Source organism: Juglans regia, chromosome 15, assembly GCF_001411555.2.
Source record: "Juglans regia cultivar Chandler chromosome 15, Walnut 2.0, whole genome shotgun sequence".
NCBI lineage: Eukaryota > Viridiplantae > Streptophyta > Magnoliopsida > Fagales > Juglandaceae > Juglans > Juglans regia.
The window spans coordinates 16,300,677-16,319,456 of NC_049915.1; the positions used below are offsets into that span (position 1 = coordinate 16,300,677).

Below are 18,780 nucleotides of genomic sequence, written 5' to 3' on the forward strand. Positions count from 1 at the left end.
TTTGTTGCATGGTAAGCATTTCACATTCACAATTTTCCCCAATGGTATTAGACGTTAGGATCAGATTTGAAATCTTACCAAAGATTATTCAACCTTTTATCGGTACACAATAATGGCCTAGAGGCGAATCCAATGTGGTGAGTATTCCGTACCATTCATGTATCGCACATGAACAGTACTACTATCATTTACCAGCAATTAGGAATTGAAGATAGTTTTCCATCTTCAAATTCAATTGTGTGAACGCTGCCATAAAGTTAGTAGCATTTCAACTTATTGATGCCGGCATGACCTGATCTATATTTGTGGGCTTCACAGGGGTACCCTTCAGCTTTATACGTAAGTAGATGTGAAGCCTGCGCACAGCTTGAAGTCTAAAGCTTTTATCCCAATTATTAGTGTACTATGGGAGTTCCTCAAGTGGCAATGGCAGTTGTTTTCCATGCTAATTTATGGTGGGAACGAGTTTTCTGTTAAAACTCTGTTTCTGGCTCAACTAGCCATATCTGGAAGTTATGCAAACGTCTAGAGTTAATGTCGTGATCAGCAAAATCAGTGTTATGATCCACTAACGAGTCATAACACTGAATTGGCACACTAGAAAAATAGTCCAAATGCGCCAATTAAACAAACTAGAGGGCTAAACGACAACCTCACACTAACAGAAAAATTCAAGTTTTTATCCTCTCATTGCTGAAACTAAGTTATAGAGAAAGAGGGAACACATGAGTTGATGCAATTGAATATATATTATTCGCGGGGACGACGAAATAGTAAAATGTGCAGATCTGAATTGACAGGTAACAATTCAGATCTGCACAGTAGCATGCACCAAGATAGGGTACCAAAATAAGTAGAGAACAAAAACTCCCCTTCTTGATGACACTTGTACAATGACAAGTCAAGTTGTTGCGTACCTACCCCAAAATAATAAGCATCTTGTAGTAATTAGTTTTCATGTAATGACCACTGTCATAAAACAGAGAAGATATTATGTAGTGGCAATTAGGAATGATTAGCCATTCCAAGTAGTGGGAGGGATTCAGTCAAGTAAGATCCATTAACTAGGTAGCATGAATGGCTGCCAGCTACGATTTACGATGGCTATAGGAAAAATAAATAAAACAGCAAGTCAAGAATCCAAATGGTGCAATTGGTTGCACAGTTGAATAGGGAGAGAAATCCTTAACCCAGAAATTTTCCCCAATTGAATGTAGTATATCAATTGGTTGTTCATGAGAAGCAGGTGAATTTTATATATTCAACAAATGCAGATTCTCTGTCCTAAATGCCATGGGGAAATTACAAAACAGTTCGGGATCCGCTTAACATTACCCAACAAGACTCTATATACTTTATGCCTTAAGTGTCGCTATAAACTTAATAATAGCCTGAATAAATGCAGGATATTTATTGAGTTTAACATTATATAAATTTTCGTTTGTTCATGACATATACCTAGTAGCTACAGTGATGAACGAATATTTGGAGGATTTAACCATCTATTAAACAAGAAAACAGGACTTATGAGAATTTGGCACAATACATGAACTAATATAATTAATAAACTCAATATAAAGATCTAAAGATATTTAATGAGTTTAATTGTAAGAAAGATACAATTTAATTACACTCAATATATATCCAAGAACCAGTAACTTAATGGGGATTCAGGTGGGAGGTGTCAACCATTCTTAGTCAGTTTGATGGAGGTCTAAAGACTCAGGTGCGAGATGGTCCAACATGCATATATACCTCATTTAAGTCACTTTTACAGACATGCACCATTCCAGTGCAAAATCAGTGCATATGTGCTGTGTCAACTGCAGAATACTACCCAAGGAAAAATTCACCAGAAACTAGTTACCACATCATAAGAATGGCACACAGCAGACAAAAGGCAGATACAACGTGGAATTTGTAAGTATGTACTAACCACTAAAGATTAACTAAACCACAGCAAAATAATGAGTAATGGAATATGGCAATGCAATATCGAGAACTGCAAGGGTGAAGGGGAGCGGAAATCCATAGAGGTATAGAGTTACCTCTAGAGTTGTAAAAAGTGGGGAGGCAATTTATGATTATTCAAGACAATAAACCTCCGATGTGGGTTGCCCAACAGTCACTCGACGGCGACTTAGTAGAGTCAATTCAGGTCGAAATTGGTGCCAAGAACAATTCGGGTCCCCTGTCACAGGGAACCAGAATTTCCACTTTGTCGAGGGATCTTCTCTGCAAATAATCAGTAGATTTGGGTGCGGTGGAAGACGTCGAATGAGGAGGAGCTATCAATTCGGCGGATTTGCGACTTGACCCAACCTTTGGCCGAAAATCTTCTGCGAGTCCAGTGGATTCGAAATGCTAGGGGCCCCTCATTGTGGATGCGAATGTAAGGAAAACAGGGAGATCATTTAATTTCTGTGTGAGCACGGCGGATTTCGTGGTAAATGGAAGAGGAAATTTGAGAAGGGGTTCGTGTTTTTGTGTGTTTTGTGTTTTGGGTTTCGAGGGTTTGCGGAAGGAAATTTGGTGCGTACAAGACTGCCGCCCAATTGATCTTATCTTACCGTTGGAGCACGGTTTTTGCCGACGGAAAAACCGACGCAACAAGTTATGAGAAAGTTTTGACGAAAATTTCTGACGCATTAGACCATAATATCGCTGCAACAAGTAAGGCCTTACCCAATAAGTGAAAACAGTAGAAAGTTGCTGTTAAAAGTAACCGGCGACCACAGAGTCGCTGCAATTAACTGAATATTGCGGCGTTTTTTATTACGGCGACCTTAAAACCGCCGCAATAGACCTGTTTTCTTGTAGTGGACCCAGATTTTCAAAAATACGAAAATACGAAAATACGAGAATCGTAGACACATGTGTGTCTCATGTGTGTCTCACGAATGGTATATTGTTGACTAATACGATGTAATTTTATTCATTTAATTTTCACCCCCATCGATCATCGATCCTAGAGATAACGATCGATTCACAACAACCCATGCATGTTAAGATACAATCTCATGTATATAAAGGAGCTGAAACAAACAGAACCCAGATTAATTTTTGTAACACCCATTATTATTGACAATTCTCACTCTGTAACTACAATAGAGATGGGTTTTTGCGGGAAAAAAAAAATCATTGGTAATAGTACTCAGTTTTCGTTGTAATTAAATAAATTATTGCAACAATTTCCAATCGTTGATCGGTCGATGTTGGAAGTACTTGTGGACAAAGCTCAATACCAACAAAATATCTTATATAATCTCTTAATTATGTCTTCTGCTTCATTATCTATTAATATTGTGTAACAAACTGATTATTTAAGGGCTCGTTTGGATAGTGATATAAGATAAGATGATTTTAGATGAGTTGAAAAAAATATTAATAAAATATTATTTTTTAATATGATTATTGTTTTAAAATTTAAAAAAGTTGAATTGTACTAATTTATTATATTTTATATAAAAATTTAAGAAACTTATAATAATAAAATGTGATCGTTTCTCTATCCAAATGATACCATATTAAAAAAAAGTTAATCAAAAAGTGCAAAGTTGTTTTTTCTAGTGGGACTTACTTTTCTAAAAAAAAAAAAAAAAACTTATACGAGACATGCATACTTTAATCTTATATCTCACCTTACTAATGCTTTTAATATCAGTCAGTATTACTAGTGTTGACAATTTTATGATCTTATTTCTGGGTATGTTATGTCAGATCATATACATAATTATTTATGAAAATGTCTATTTACAACCGGCCAGGGAACCGTGGGGGCACCGCATCCCACGTGGCCGGTTGACTTTTCTTTACATTTTATCTGTTGCATTTAAAAGTTCCGATTGAATTAAAAACTTGTCTTCATCATTGTTTTAGACGTTTTTCTCTCGTCTTTTCATCTCTTTGCTATTAAAACTATCTTTTTTCCTTGCATCCTCTGCGTCTGCGTCTGGAATAGATTTATGCAAGAATAGAGTCGAGTTGAAGTATAGAAAAAACATTATAATTTGAGAGAACTATAAAAATAGTATCTGGACTGTAAATAATTTTTTCTTCCTCAAAACCAACTTAACCAGCTTTTTCCTTCCCCTTCATATTATTTTCCTAAACAACCAAAACAGGTATTTGGAAGTATAAACATTTTCTTTACTTTTTGTTCTGGTTTTTGTTTTTGATGAAGGGGTTTATAGAGATCAGGATATGTTATCTAAAATGGTGGTGAAATGGTGGGTGACCATGGGATTTGTGTGTGCAGCAATTTCTGAAGTTTGATAGTGGGTATACTGTGTAGATAGTGTTTGAAGGAAGATGAACCTTACTCTGATGAGGAGTTGCCCAGTGGAGAGCGACAATTTTTTTGTTTTGTAAATAGCGACAATCGGTTATTCAGCTTGCAAAGGATATCATATTTTAGAGAGAGAGAGAGAGAGAGAGAGAGAGAGAGAGAGGTTTGCAGTTGCAAACAACAACCACCAGTTCAAGCTATCCACGACAACCACTTTCAGCAGCTTCGACTACCCACGACGACAACCACTGGTGCAGATTCGACTGCTCGCGATCGGCTACCCACGACAATGAACACCAGTGCAGACCTACGACGACGACAATACTCTTGATTTTCGATTTCTTTGTTTTGTATTTCCCTCTGTTATTTTTGTCTCTTTCTTTTTTCTTCTCTTTTTTTTAATAATAAAATATTAGCCGGTTTCCCAACGGTTACTCGCGCCGGTTGTACGCAGAAGAACTGATTATTTATTGTGTTGCAACCTCATCATCTATTCGGCTTTACAAATCTGGGCAAGGCAGCACAACAATCCATTATAAATATATATATATATATATATATATATATATATATTAATATTACTTGAACTAGTTCATGAAATGATATGGTAATAATTTTCTGCCGATCTTTCTATTCTTTCAGTTCCAGGCTTTCAGTTGGGCGATAAAGTAGATTCTATAGTTGTGAAAATCAATGAAAAAAGCTGGATTTATGAATTCTTCGATGCTTTATTAGTTTTTTCTTTTTCCTCTTTATGTGTGTCGTTTGAATTTTCTATACCTTTCGAACCTCGATGATTGATTAAAAAGGGAAGTTCTTGATCCATAGGAACTTTCTCCTGTAATTCAGTTCGTACTTTTTTTTTTATTATTTTTTAAAATTTTTTTAAAATAATTATGGAACCGGACATGTCCTAAGGTTTCTGATTGTGGTTCTTGTTCCACGTGTGCTTGTATGGATAAGACTGTGCAGGTGGGAAGAGTACTTTCCTTGTTTAAATCTAACGGTCAATCGGGAATCAAACACGTGACCAAGCCTACCCAATACTACCAAGCATGGCTTTGCATGAAGAAATGACGTGTGAAACCAGCCTACCCCCATAAAGGCTTCTTTTGGAATCATAATTTCTTTCAATTCACCTCAATTCATCATTATAATTTTTTTAAATTTTAATATAAAATATAATAAACAATTCAACTTACAGTATATAAATTTAATAATAATACTTACAGTATATAAATTTAAAAGAATTTTTAAAAGAGATGGATAAATATAAAATTTATATAAAAAAATTATTTTTTTAATAATAAATTTTGAATTTATATATTTTAAAACTATATATAACATTATTAAAAAATATAGATAGAAAGAAAGAAAAGAGATACCACATATGTATGTATATATAGAAAGTGATCTTTTTATGATCTTATTAATTTATTATATTTTATATAAAAATTTTAAAAAATTATAATGATGAGATGAAATGAGATAAAACACTTCTCGAATTTAAAGGTGGCCTTAATATGCTTGAACGGCCAAAACAGCTTGCCGGCGTTGTAAACCTTAGCATAAACACATTTGCTAGCTTGACCTAGAGGCCGTATAAATTTTCAGGTAGTAAAATAAATATATAATATTTCTGAGAATATTAAAGCCACTGTGATTTGAACTAGATATTGGTAAGAGAGATATTACTGTACGTTTTCGTGTGACTGACTGAACCTAAAAGCAAATGGATGGTGCAGGGGAACAGTTATACCAACCACAAGAGAAAGATGATATATGTGGTTTGGATACGTACGTATATATAAAGTGCTACCTGAAAGTCAAACTCCAGCTAGAAACCACTCTTTTTATATGGCCCTATGTGATCCTTAATTTATTCATTCAAGGTCTTCGTTGCCTTGAAAACACCGATCTATCTTCTCTCTCTCTCTCTCGTACGTTGTTTGTCAACTCCTCGCCTCTTGCTCCAATCTCCATCTTCTCTGTGATTAATTGTTTGATAGGGTTACAATGAGAAAACCCTGTTGTGAGAAGGAAGGGAAAAACAAAGGCGCTTGGTCCAAGCAAGAAGACCAGAAGCTCATTGATTACATCCGCAAACATGGAGAAGGTTGCTGGCGGTCGATTCCTGAGGCTGCAGGTATTTATTTATATTTGTATTCTAAAACAAGATGCATGTGTCGAGACAAGAGCCACAAATATTTCTTCTTCTTCTTCTTCTTCTTCTTCTTCTTCTTAATTACTCCTCTGCCCTTTTTGAGGACTTCAGATTAAGTACATATTAATGGTGTCTTGCCGTGTTCTTTTATCCAGGCTTGCTTCGTTGTGGTAAAAGTTGTCGATTAAGATGGGTAAATTATCTAAGGCCAGACCTTAAACGAGGCAACTTTGGTGAAGATGAAGAGGACCTCATCATCAAGCTCCATGCACTCCTTGGAAACAGGTTCAGACATCTCAGCTCAGCGTATAATTTATATATATACCTGTTCAGTAAATAGTAATTAGCCTTTGGATAAGCAATTAAATTCTTGAAAAATGAATTAAAAGCATATATATATTGCTATTTCGTTAAGATTAATACATCATATATGGACATATATATATTGATGTTTATTAATTAATGTATAAAATTGGGTTTAATATTTTAGGTGGTCGTTGATAGCTGGAAGATTGCCGGGCCGTACAGACAATGAAGTGAAGAATCACTGGAACACTCATCTTAAAAGAAGACTGGCTCAGATGGGCATTGATCCCGACAACCATCGCTTGGGTCGACGTACTCGTCTCACCCGCCCTAGCAAGCTGTTGTTCGTGTCGAATAACCATACATACAACAAAGAAGTGAACTCTCAAGCAGAGGAATTTCCAGTAGTACTCTTGAATTCTGCTACTGACCCAGAGATCATCAGCAACACCAACATTAGTATGATTAGCAGCGTACCCGACCTGAATCTTGATCTTACTATTGGCCTTCCATTTATGGAGTCGATGAATCAAGTTTGTACATCATGATGAACATTGTCCCCCTTTAATTTTAACATAGAGAAGTAGTGTAGCGGACGACAGTACTTTTTTACATGTGGTACATTGCTGATCAGCTGGACAGAAACCACTGAAAGTTTTTGTTTGCCTCAATGTGAAAGAGTTATAATTTCTTTCTGCAAACATCAACCAAGTATTTTTTATGTTTGCAGCCGATCTTTAAAGCAGGTTACAAATTATATAAGATCAGCTCAAACCTAGTGTGTGTGTGTACATATATATATATATATATATATATATATATATATAGAAGGTGTAGTCTGTATGTTGTTGTAGTGATTTCAGCAAATTAAAGTTTTGCAGGGGGAGGTTCTGGCTGGATGCTTGTACGTACGTCTCGCCGACTGCTTAATATAACTTCGTTCAGATGTTCACGTTAATTGCTAGTTTCTTTGGAGAAATTAATCAATTAAAATTAGGAAGAGAAGTTGCTCTCTCTCTCTCTCTCTAGGCAAAGCATAAAATGAAGTTATTATTATTATTTTTATTTTTTTTCTAAGGAAGAAGGATGGTATACTCCCAATTATAGTAATATATAACACTTTCTTTCAGAGGAGGAATACCATGTACAAAAAAAAAACTTGGGGTTCAAAAATCCTAAATCAAATCCTAAACAAACTAGTGAATAGTAATGAGATAGTTTGAGTCGAGTATATTTTGAATTTTAGAAAATGAGAGAGAAAAAGTTAAACAAAAGATATTATAAAATTAAAATATTGTAAGAATATAGTTTTATAATATTATTTTTGTTTGGGATTTGAAAAAATTTGATTTTTTTTTTATTTAAAATTTTGAAAAAGTTGTAATGATTAGTTTACACTAAAATGTAAACTGAATTAACCACCATCTCAAAGCAAAGCACATTAAAACAATAATAACAACTACAACCTATGTCTAAACTTTGAGAAATTGGTTAAATCCAATTTTAATTCGCCCCATGCTAATCTAGGCAAAAATAAAAAGACAAGAAAAAAGTTTCAGACAAACCTTTAACACCATCTTTTGCTAGCGGACCCACAACTGAGTTACCTTCCGAACATATGTGCTGCAATGAGAAACATTAATAAACTCAAGCTGTAAACACTACAAGAAACATGCCCTTTCCCGGCGCTTAAATTCGCCGCAAATAACCCCATAAATCGCTGCAAATACTTATTTGCAGCGATTTATGTTGCGCCGGACTTTCGTCGCAATTGTAGAGCCTTTTAAAAGATTAGCTAGCGATTTACAAAATTCGTCGCCAAAAATTTTTATTTACAGCGATTTTTTTGGCTGCTAATATTATTAATTTCGCCGCAAATAATGTTGAGATTTCCGTCTCGTTTCGCTGCGAAAAGTATTTGCAGCGTTTTCTATCGTCGCGAATACATAAAATATCGTTGCAAATATCTTGATATTATTTGCAGCGTGTTCAAAACTCGCCGTGAATAATATTTTTTACAGCGGTTAAAATCGCTGCAAATAAGATTGTCTCTTTTCCAGCGAGTAAGTGTCGCTGCAAAAACTATTTGCGGCGACTAAAACCCGCCGCAAATAGTCGCCGGAAATGATTTCAGGTAATTAAAAAAAATTGCCCAAAACAGCAACATGAATTCTTCGATGACAGCAACATACTCATCACCATCAAGAAGATGTTCTTGAAGACCCAAATCTGGAAATAAAGTATAAATTGATCATGTATTAGAATGGACTCATGCATTCATGATATGGACTCATGCATTCATGATGATGATCAGAAAAGAGGGGAGGGGCGATGAAGGTGAATTTATAGATGCAAGTGTAGTTAATATGCAATACAAAGCAGGGTAAATAGACGTAACCATGATTAAAAATCGTTTTTTTCTTAAAAAATGGGGGCATGTATTTTTTTAAGAAACATGGGTGGCAAGTCTCTTTTCTTGAACTAACTTAAAGTTAGCATGGTTGATGGTGAACAACTGCTTTTATGGGGGAAAAAATTATATGGCACAACTGCAATATCATCACCACAAATGGATGAAAAAGACTTACACAAGGGGTCTTTTAGCAGCTTCTCATTATTAGTTCCAACATAAATCATCACAGGAAGCACCTATTGATGGAATACAAAAAAGGAAAAAATTAATAAGTAACAAATCAATTACTTGGGCTTCACACTTAGTTGAGTTGAGTTGATCATTAAAGAATCAAAAGGAGAATAGAGGTCAAGAATATATAGTTGAAAACACATTATGTATCGAGCAAAAATAGAAAATGATCTCAGCACTGAACAATAATGAAAACTTTTTTATGACTGATTGTAAGGAATTTAAGTACTGTGATCCAGCTGTACACAATCAACTAGGAACTCTGCTGCAGATAAATAGAACCATCACACGGCTTATCAGAAATTATCACAGATTATACCAAATACTTAACTTCAATACTGCACATCAGATTCAAGTATCTGGACATAAAAGTTCACTATTTAAATTTACACCTTAGTGATGTGGCTGGAACACCTTCGCTGACACAGCAATTTACCGACTGCTGTTGCTCTCTCTCTCTCTCTCTCACACACACACACACACACACACAAGCATGCACAGACACAAATCAACTGCAACACCATTAAAAAATTTTGAAATTAGATGAGGACCTCAAGCTACGAGTGCTTCTAACCAAACTTAAATTATTTTCACTAGGTAGGAGTCATCTTTAACCATTCGGCAGCAGAGCAGGTTTGTCAAACCGTATTAGAAAGAGGATAAGCCTAACTTAAAATACATTTACATTCTATTCATGAACTGAAATTAAGACCAGTAGATTTCAGAAATGATGCTATGATTTGAATTGTCAAAGATGAGATCCATAAGCTTATCTGTATAGAATGATTTCAATGACCAACTGGCATGAATAAAATAATAATATAAATTGATATTGGTTGAAAGTGTGCAAGAATACATGTGGATATCAAATGCAAATGAAATTGAGTAGTCATGAAGACTGATATACTCATACAAAGAAGACTGGCAATGGATGGCAGTGTTATGATGGTGATGAGTAATCTCTTCATGAACTAAAATTCGAGTTCAACCTTTTCAACATTCATGAGAAAGACAATATGGGGGGAAGGGTTACACAGTCACAGCAAAAGAGATCATTCGTAAAGTTTTGTAATTGAAAAAAAAAAAATTTGAGAGAGACACAACCAATGCTGACTTGCAAACCTGATTGAAAAGACAATAACAATTGAAAAATTCTTTAAAGTACCATTCACCAATACCAAGAATCAAATGGAAGGCATCCAATTGAATTCTCCAGTTATTTTGTTAAGTATACTAACTCTCATATAACTACACAATATGATCACTCTCATAAAACTACACAATGTGATCTATCTTCAATAAAACTACTCTCCTCTTAGCATAATTATCAATGCCTTTTCCTAAAAACACCCAAATAATGAGATAATAAAACCCCTAAATTAGATTAAAGATAATAATAATAACAAGAATTCAAGAAGAAATAATCCTGCATCACATTAATTAGCATAATAATATATGCTAATTAATGTACTTTCATTCTTTACAGCAAGCTGCCTAGCTATAATTATATATTTATATATATATATATATATTTATATATATATATATATATATCATGCAATAAGAAGCTGCAGTAGTAGTAGTACTAAGCTAGAAGCTAGATTCCTCTCAAACCTTTTGAAATAAGAAATAAAAATAAGTCAATTCTAATAACCATAGAGATTATAAATTTGGAATGAAACTCCAAGTTTAATATATGATGAACAAGGTTACCAACCAATTCTTTAAATTCAGTAAAACAAACACAATGATTTAACATCTTTATTAAGTTCCAATAAGGTATAGTCCACTCACTTTAAAGCTAGTGAAAGAAGTCAGAATAACAATGAACTGCAAATGCAGTGCTGGCACCAAAAAATGGTAGCAGTGGAGGAAGCTATGAAGAAAGAAAGACTTTGAAACAAAGTAATTAGCTAAGCAGATTTATATGCAACTTAATAGAAATCTTCTAGTCACTTTATGTTGTAGTGACATTGTTCTAAATTAGAGTGGCAAGCTGTGCAAACTTCAGACTGGTTAGTTTTTCATTTGCATAGTTGCAGGGATATCAAAACCCATGTTAACAAATACCAAGAAGATTCCTCCCAAACATTTTGAAATAAAAATAATGTTAGATGGTACTAAGTTGGATGGAAAGCTAGATAATCATAATGAGCATCTTATACTTTTGATGAGTCTACAACTAAGTTAGATGGAAAGCTAGAAATCCAATGAACTTGGTGAAAAACATGCATTATACTTTTTATCTACCACCTACAGCTAAGTTAGATAAAAAGTCAGAACTACAACGAACTCAAGTTGCAAAGACCTAAATTGCGAGAAGATTTCATTATAAACCTCTGCACTTACATATGGAAAGCAGAGGGAGAGAGAGATTCACCAAAAGCATATGCTGCAACATTGCCCTTGGTATATGTGGCAGCTACCTCTTGGATTTTCTGCATAGCATTGAATGAGCCCAACTGTGATTATTTATTATGGCCATAATGTCAATTACCATGAACATAGGTGTGCCTAACAACCTTGTCAATTACACTAATGAAAGATATTATCAAATGATTTTTTTTCCCCTTTTAGGCAAATAAGGCTATATTGAGAAATACCTAAATCATCCAATATAATCATGCTTTTTTGGATATATGCTAAAACCAGCATGTAGACCATGAGTTATGAATTAGAAAAGGCTTAGATCATGTGCATATAGAAGATAAAGATGTAACACCCCGTATCCGGGAGGGTCGGAGCAGGACATGAAACAAAACCCTAGAGCTGCCAGTATAACACCAACATCATTAACAAAAAAATTGAAATAAAATCCTAACTTCATGTTCATAACCCAAATCCATTAAAGAATTACCTCCATCACAAAGCACCTCACAACTCTAAGCCACCAACGCAGACATCAAAGACACAATAATCTTGTTTATTACGCACCTTTGCAGCACAAAATAGAGAGATGAGAGAGAGAGAGAGAGAGAGAGAGAGAGAGCCGGTGGAGGAGAGATGACCCACCGACGAGGACGAAGAGCATGGTGGTTGTGGTGGTGGAGCAAGACCGAGGAGGCGTAGAGCTCGCGGAGCAGAACAACTCCAGCCCGTCGGCGTTGTGTACTCACACGGAGACTTTAGAGAGAGAAACATAGAGAGGGAAAGATGCGGACATCGAGAGAGAGAGAGAGAGACCGGAGAGGAAGAGAGCTGTCAGGGGGCGGGGGTTTCCTGCAAAACAGAGGGGAAATGAGAGAGGGAAATATCGGGCGGGAGGGAAAAATGAAGGAGTCTGCGGGTTCTGGTAACTTTTAATTTTGAATATTACTTTTTCCGGCGATTTAATATCGTCGGAATAAAGCGAAAAAAATCTTGTTTTTAGTTCCAGCGATTTTTGAAGTTAAAAAATTGCCGCAAAAAGTAATTTTCACAATTCCGTCGACTAATAATTTGCTGCAAATAAATTTTAACTTTTTGCAGCGAATACTTCTGTTGCAAAAAGTAAAAATCGTTGCAAAAGATTTATTTAGTATTTGCAATGAACTTTTACGTCGCAAAAAATTAAAAATCGCTGGAAAAGATCATTTTATAAATTTGATGAAAAAATATTGTGGCGATGTAGAAATCGCCGCAATTAAAGCCTTTTTGCAGCGATTTTATTTCCAACAAACATAAAATCGCCGCAAAAAGCCTTATTTCTTGTAGTGAAACATTAATATTGCAAACCTTGCTTCAATGCCATTAATTCAGCAAAAATATTCAATTCCTTTCCTAAATGAAGAGAAAACTGAAATTAAAACCTCCACCATCATCTCTCAAGACATCTCCACAACCAGCAAGCTGGCCATCAATATTAAACTTCATTTTTCCAACTAGGGGAAGTCTCCAATTAAGTGAACTAACAAGGACTTTTTTATTTTAACTTGCAGCTTAATTATATATGAATTTGCGAAGTCAACAAAGGGCGAGAATCTTGGACTCTTAAGATATTTTTTGGGTTAACAAGCCATTTAAATCATGTAACCAATGAGTAATATGATGATTTATTACTAGTACTTGAGCCGATGACAAGATTCCATTGAACACAATTATTTATTGACAACCACAATTCCGAAAGAATGATCATCGGTACCATAGCTGCTATCATACTAACTTGATCTTTCCTTTTGGAGAGCTGCAACCATTGTATTATACGCCTCCTCCATGGAGAGCTTAACGGAGAGGAGTAACCAAAAAGAAGTACAAAATGATCCCATACTTTAGTAGCTAATCTCCCATTTTCAAACAAATGATTCATATAAATAAATATATATATATATATATATATATATATATATATATATTCTATCTTTGGTGAATTGGGGCAGCAGACAGTTGGATGCAATTAATGGGAATCGCACATCCTTGTATGTACATGTATTGCTGCATCAACTAGGACTGGATTTTGATAGAGCTTTTATCCAAAACTCGAAACTTTTGGAGGCAAGATATGCTCCCTGTATATATATATATATATATATATATATATAATATATATATATGTATGTATATATATACATATACATACATATATATATATATACACACATGTACAAAGAGAAAAAACAACAAATAAACTTCTAATTAAATTCCAACAAGACTTTACAGAAAATTTATCAAAGTAAGATGAAGGTCACATGTCCATGAGTGATCCACTCCGAATTTATTAAAGGTCCTCAGTACTTGTGACAGAGGAAAATTGCATAAACATCCCAAAACTCAAGCCAAACAACAAACCAAAACCTTTACAAAAACTAATAATAACCACCCAACCAAGATTAACGGACAAACCAAACACTAACACCTTATTAAGATCTCATAGCTGGCAAACCCAGCTTATCCACCCTCAATATTCCTTAAAAAAAAAAAAGAAAAGAAAAAGAAAAAAGAAAGATGCATGGCTTCCAAATTCTCAAATCTTCTGTTTCTTTAATTTGAACTTTGGATTTCAAAACAATCACTTTAAGTGGATTTCCACCAAGCTGAGAAATTAGATTGATATTAGGTGATCCATATTGTGTCCAAATGTCTTTGATCCTTAATTTAGACACCCAAATGCACTCTCAATCACTGGCATCGGTCAAATGGGTTGGGCATATTAGCAATATTTTCCCCTACCTGCTAGACCAGTTTGGAGGATGGTCAAAATATCATAATTGGTAGTCATGGTTAATTGATTTAAAACCTAATTAAGTCAAGACAATATGAATGGATAATAAGGCTGATCAATTACTAGTACTGGAAGGTATGAAAGTTCTGTAGTAATTACCAAACATTCAAGTTCTAGCGCTAAGGACCACATGATGTTACAGCTAGGTGAAGCTACGACGTCCCAAACCAGTACTCAAGTTGTGATCAACAGAGATTCTGACAACATATGTCGCTGAAAACATGAGTTTGAGAAATTCCTACGATTTGAAAACTTTGCCGATCCATCTACCATTCAAGATGTGCATGCAAGTGGGCAATTCTAATTTTAGCTTTCTATCCATGCATGATTAATCCCAAACGGCTAACTGCGGCCACCAATAAATTCTGATCATATAACCCCTTGCCTACATATCCCCCAAGGGCCAATATTATTTCTGTCCTCCAGGAAAAAAACATAGAGAATTAATTCTTTGCCCCTCTCTCCACGAAAATAAAGAAGTGCAATTTTTTCTCTTCAAAAATCGATAATACTCATTTATTTTTTTCAAAAAACATAAAAAATACAACAGGTGTTTAAAAACAAAAGTGTTCATTTTTCTAAAAGATTAAGGGTAGGTTTGGGAGGTGAGATGAGAATTTTGTGTTTTGTTTTGAAGTTTAAAATATTAAGTTTTAATATTATTATTGTTTTGGAATTTGAAAAAGTTGAATTGTTTATTATATTTTGTATAGGGATTTGAAAAAGGTGTAATGATGAGATGAGATGAGATGAGAATTTTGTGTTTTGGTTTTGGCCCCAAAACACAAAAATAAAAGTTATTATTATTATAATTTAAGAACTTAATGCCCGAATTTTCTAATCCAATCCTCCCTTGATTTTCCTTCATTTATTTATTACTGCTATTACTTCTTTTTTTTTAATTTTTGTTTTCCGGGTTGTGAGACTCATTTGATAAATTGTGACATTTTATTCGATTTTCATTCTTTCTCAGTTGAAGAGGTACTGCTGTACCGATCAAAAAAAGGAAGAGGTACTGCATGCCATCTTTGGATGATAATGACCTTTTTGGGTGTGAGTTGAGAAGAACATACATTCATACATTCGTATTGATGCCTATGGAGTAGTTGATTGCTGTCATGTTAAAAAAGTATACATGAAAAACAGGAAATATTATGGCAAGTGATATGCATTAAGTTTAAAGGAGTCAGTTAAAAAAATAAATGTAGGCTTATTGAATATTGATACTTATTTCTACTCTTTTTAATATTGAGAATATCTTCTCTTTTTAATCTTTTCTACTTAGTGTATTTACAAATAAACCATATTATTTGTAAGTCTGTTTTTGTGCTTTCCACTTGTGCATTTGTTTATTTGAGCAAGAACATATAATTTGGATGTGTATTATAATTTTTTTGTATTCAATTTTCTGCATTTTTTTTTAAAATTTTCTGAAACACCTTTTCCAGCAAGTAAAATTTGCCGGAAATAATTTTTTCTTGGCATAAACTTTGCGGCGATATAATATCGCAACAAAAAGATTTTCCTGGCAAAACTTACTCGCTGAAAATCAGTAATTACGACGATAATCTAAAATCGTTGGGAAATATACATTTCTAGCGATTTTATAATCGCCACAATTGAATTTTCGGTTTTAAATATGCAATTGTGGCAATCTTAAATCCATGGGAATGGATCAAATGCAATGATTTATCAATCGCTGCATCTGGATATTCAAAACCGAAAACTCAATTGCAGAGACTCCAAAATCGTTGGGAATATACATTTACATATGCAAATTTAGATCGTCTTTAATCACCGCAATTGAGTTTTCAAAACTGATTAGTTAGTTGCAGTGATGTTTTGAAAACGTTGGAAATGTGTGTTTGCGGCAATTTTAGTCTTTTTGGCGATGATAAAAAATCGATGAAATTATTCTTTCCCAATGATTATGAGTTGAACCGTAGATCATAACTGCGGCGATATTTTGTACTTTTTGCGACAAAAAAAAAATACCGAAAAAAAATAACCTTTTAGCATCAATTTTTAGCTTTCGTTGGGGTAGATCAGAAGTGAAAGAATAATACAAGTGAACATGCAGCGAGATATAAATCGCTGAGAAAAGTCAATGGAGACGATTTATAGGACTTTTCCTAGCGAAAATAATCACTGGGAAAAGTCACTTCCATTATAGTAAGGGAAAATACTGAAAACACTAAAAGGCCTCATTTGGATAGTCTGATGACCAGAAAATAAATATGTGAATAATAGTTAGATGAGTTGTAAATAATAATGAAATAATTTGAATTAAGATTTTTATTGAGTTTTGGGAAAGAAGAGTTAAAATATTATAAAGTTAAAATATTTTTAAAATATTATTTTTTTAATATTATTTTTGTTTTGAGATTTGAAAATGTTGAATTATTTTTATTTATTTTATATAGAAATTTGAGAAAGTTGTAATGAATGATTTTAAATTTTAATGATTATATGAAAAAGTATGAAATAGACTTTGAAAAATATTTGTATTTAAATAATGTTTGGATGTTGAGGTGAGGTGAGATAAGATGAGATGAGACCAATTCCATATCCAAAGGGGCCTAAGATCTTAAGTTGATATATGAAAATATTCATAATATTTTATATATAATATTATAATTTTATTATGTTATTGTATATATTAAAGTAAACATTAATGTACTAAACAAAGAAATATATATATTTATATATCTATCTTATCAAATCAGTACGGTCACCTTTGTTCAGCTGATACTATATTAAATCATCATATATATATATATATATATATTTATTAATAATAAAAAAAATCTTCTGTCAAAAATTTAATCAAAAGCTAGCATTTTCACTTTCCAAGGAAAAACTAGAGGTAGCATGAAAACATATGCAAATTTAGATCGTCTTTAATTGCCTAGCCGAATTGGAATATCTAATTGGAGAGAGATAGACATAAAATTAAGTGTTTATGAGGGCTCGATACTGTCTGAAAATGGACTTATATGGGCAGTATTAAAAGATGTAAGGTCCATATGTAAAATGTATCTATCCTTCTCTAAAACTGAACTATTTAAGTTAACTTGACAATTAAAGAGAATCTCTACCATAATTTTCTAATTAATATATATGTCATTTTGAGCAAGGAGTGTGTGTATATATATATATATATTATATGCTGATGTAAGTAGAGCACAAGAGATCTTATATAGGCAAAAGGCTAGGGTTCATGATCAGGGTGTATAACTTGCGCAAACCCTCCTTTTTGAATGATAAAGCATATATTGTAGTGTTCAGCATACGTACCATGCCTCAATTGGCCTTGTCAAAGCTTTTTCATCAGTCTTCGGTATTTTATTGGTTCTAGGTGTGATCTAGCGACGAACCATCCGGCTTATGAATTCTTTCTCTAGTCATAGCTTGAAAAACGGTCGGTCCATCAATTTGATGCTTGCTAGCTAGCTGCATGTACATATAATATAATATAATGCGTTCTTGCATGGCAATCTCACTAATTAATCATTTAATTTCATGGTACGTACAACTTGACGATCAAGACTTTATTCATCTCCAATATCCTAATCATGATCATGCATCATTTTATATGCTAGTTGTGAAAGACCATTTGCAACCTCAAGCAAGCTGCTGTAGCTGATCGCTAAGCTCCATATATTCTCTAAAATTGAGTAATTCAAGACTTCTTGAAGTCGGATTCTTTTGATTTCATGTTAGTGGGCCGGGGCTTTGCTGTGTAAATCCTCGAATTTCCCAACCCTAACCATTATTCTAAAAAACTAGATCTCATGTTGCACCAAGATTAATATATATATATATATATATATATATATATATATAAGTCGTCACGTTATCATGAAGGGCAGGAACAAAATGACAAATATTACGAAGAGTAATGTAGTCGTGAAATGTATAAGCGTTGTGTAATCATTTTGAAAAATAATGAGGTTTATTATTAAAAATTTAATTTTTTTTTTCATGTAAGTCTTATATATATTCATTTTTTTTAAAGTGATTGCACAGCGTTTACGTATTCACGATTGCAACTATCATTTATCTATTCTGAATGCTCTTGGAAAACACCTTAGATCTTCTTCTCAATGGCTATCCAAAGGCCCAAAGAGCGAGCCCAGTTCTTGTAAATTCAAAGAGAAGTTTCCCTATCTAACAGAGTA

General features: G+C 33.8%; 1 protein-coding gene across 1 annotated transcript; it reads left to right on the forward strand.

Annotated features, from left to right (window-relative positions):
* Positions 1-6,097: 6,097 nt before the first annotated feature.
* Positions 6,098-7,465, forward strand: LOC108980956 (myb-related protein 308-like). Its single transcript, XM_018952021.2, has 3 exons — positions 6,098-6,434; positions 6,608-6,737; positions 6,943-7,465. The coding sequence occupies exons 1-3, from the start codon at positions 6,305-6,307 to the stop codon at positions 7,304-7,306; spliced, it is 624 nt and encodes a 207-aa protein (XP_018807566.1). The 5' UTR covers positions 6,098-6,304; the 3' UTR covers positions 7,307-7,465.
* Positions 7,466-18,780: the final 11,315 nt, after the last annotated feature.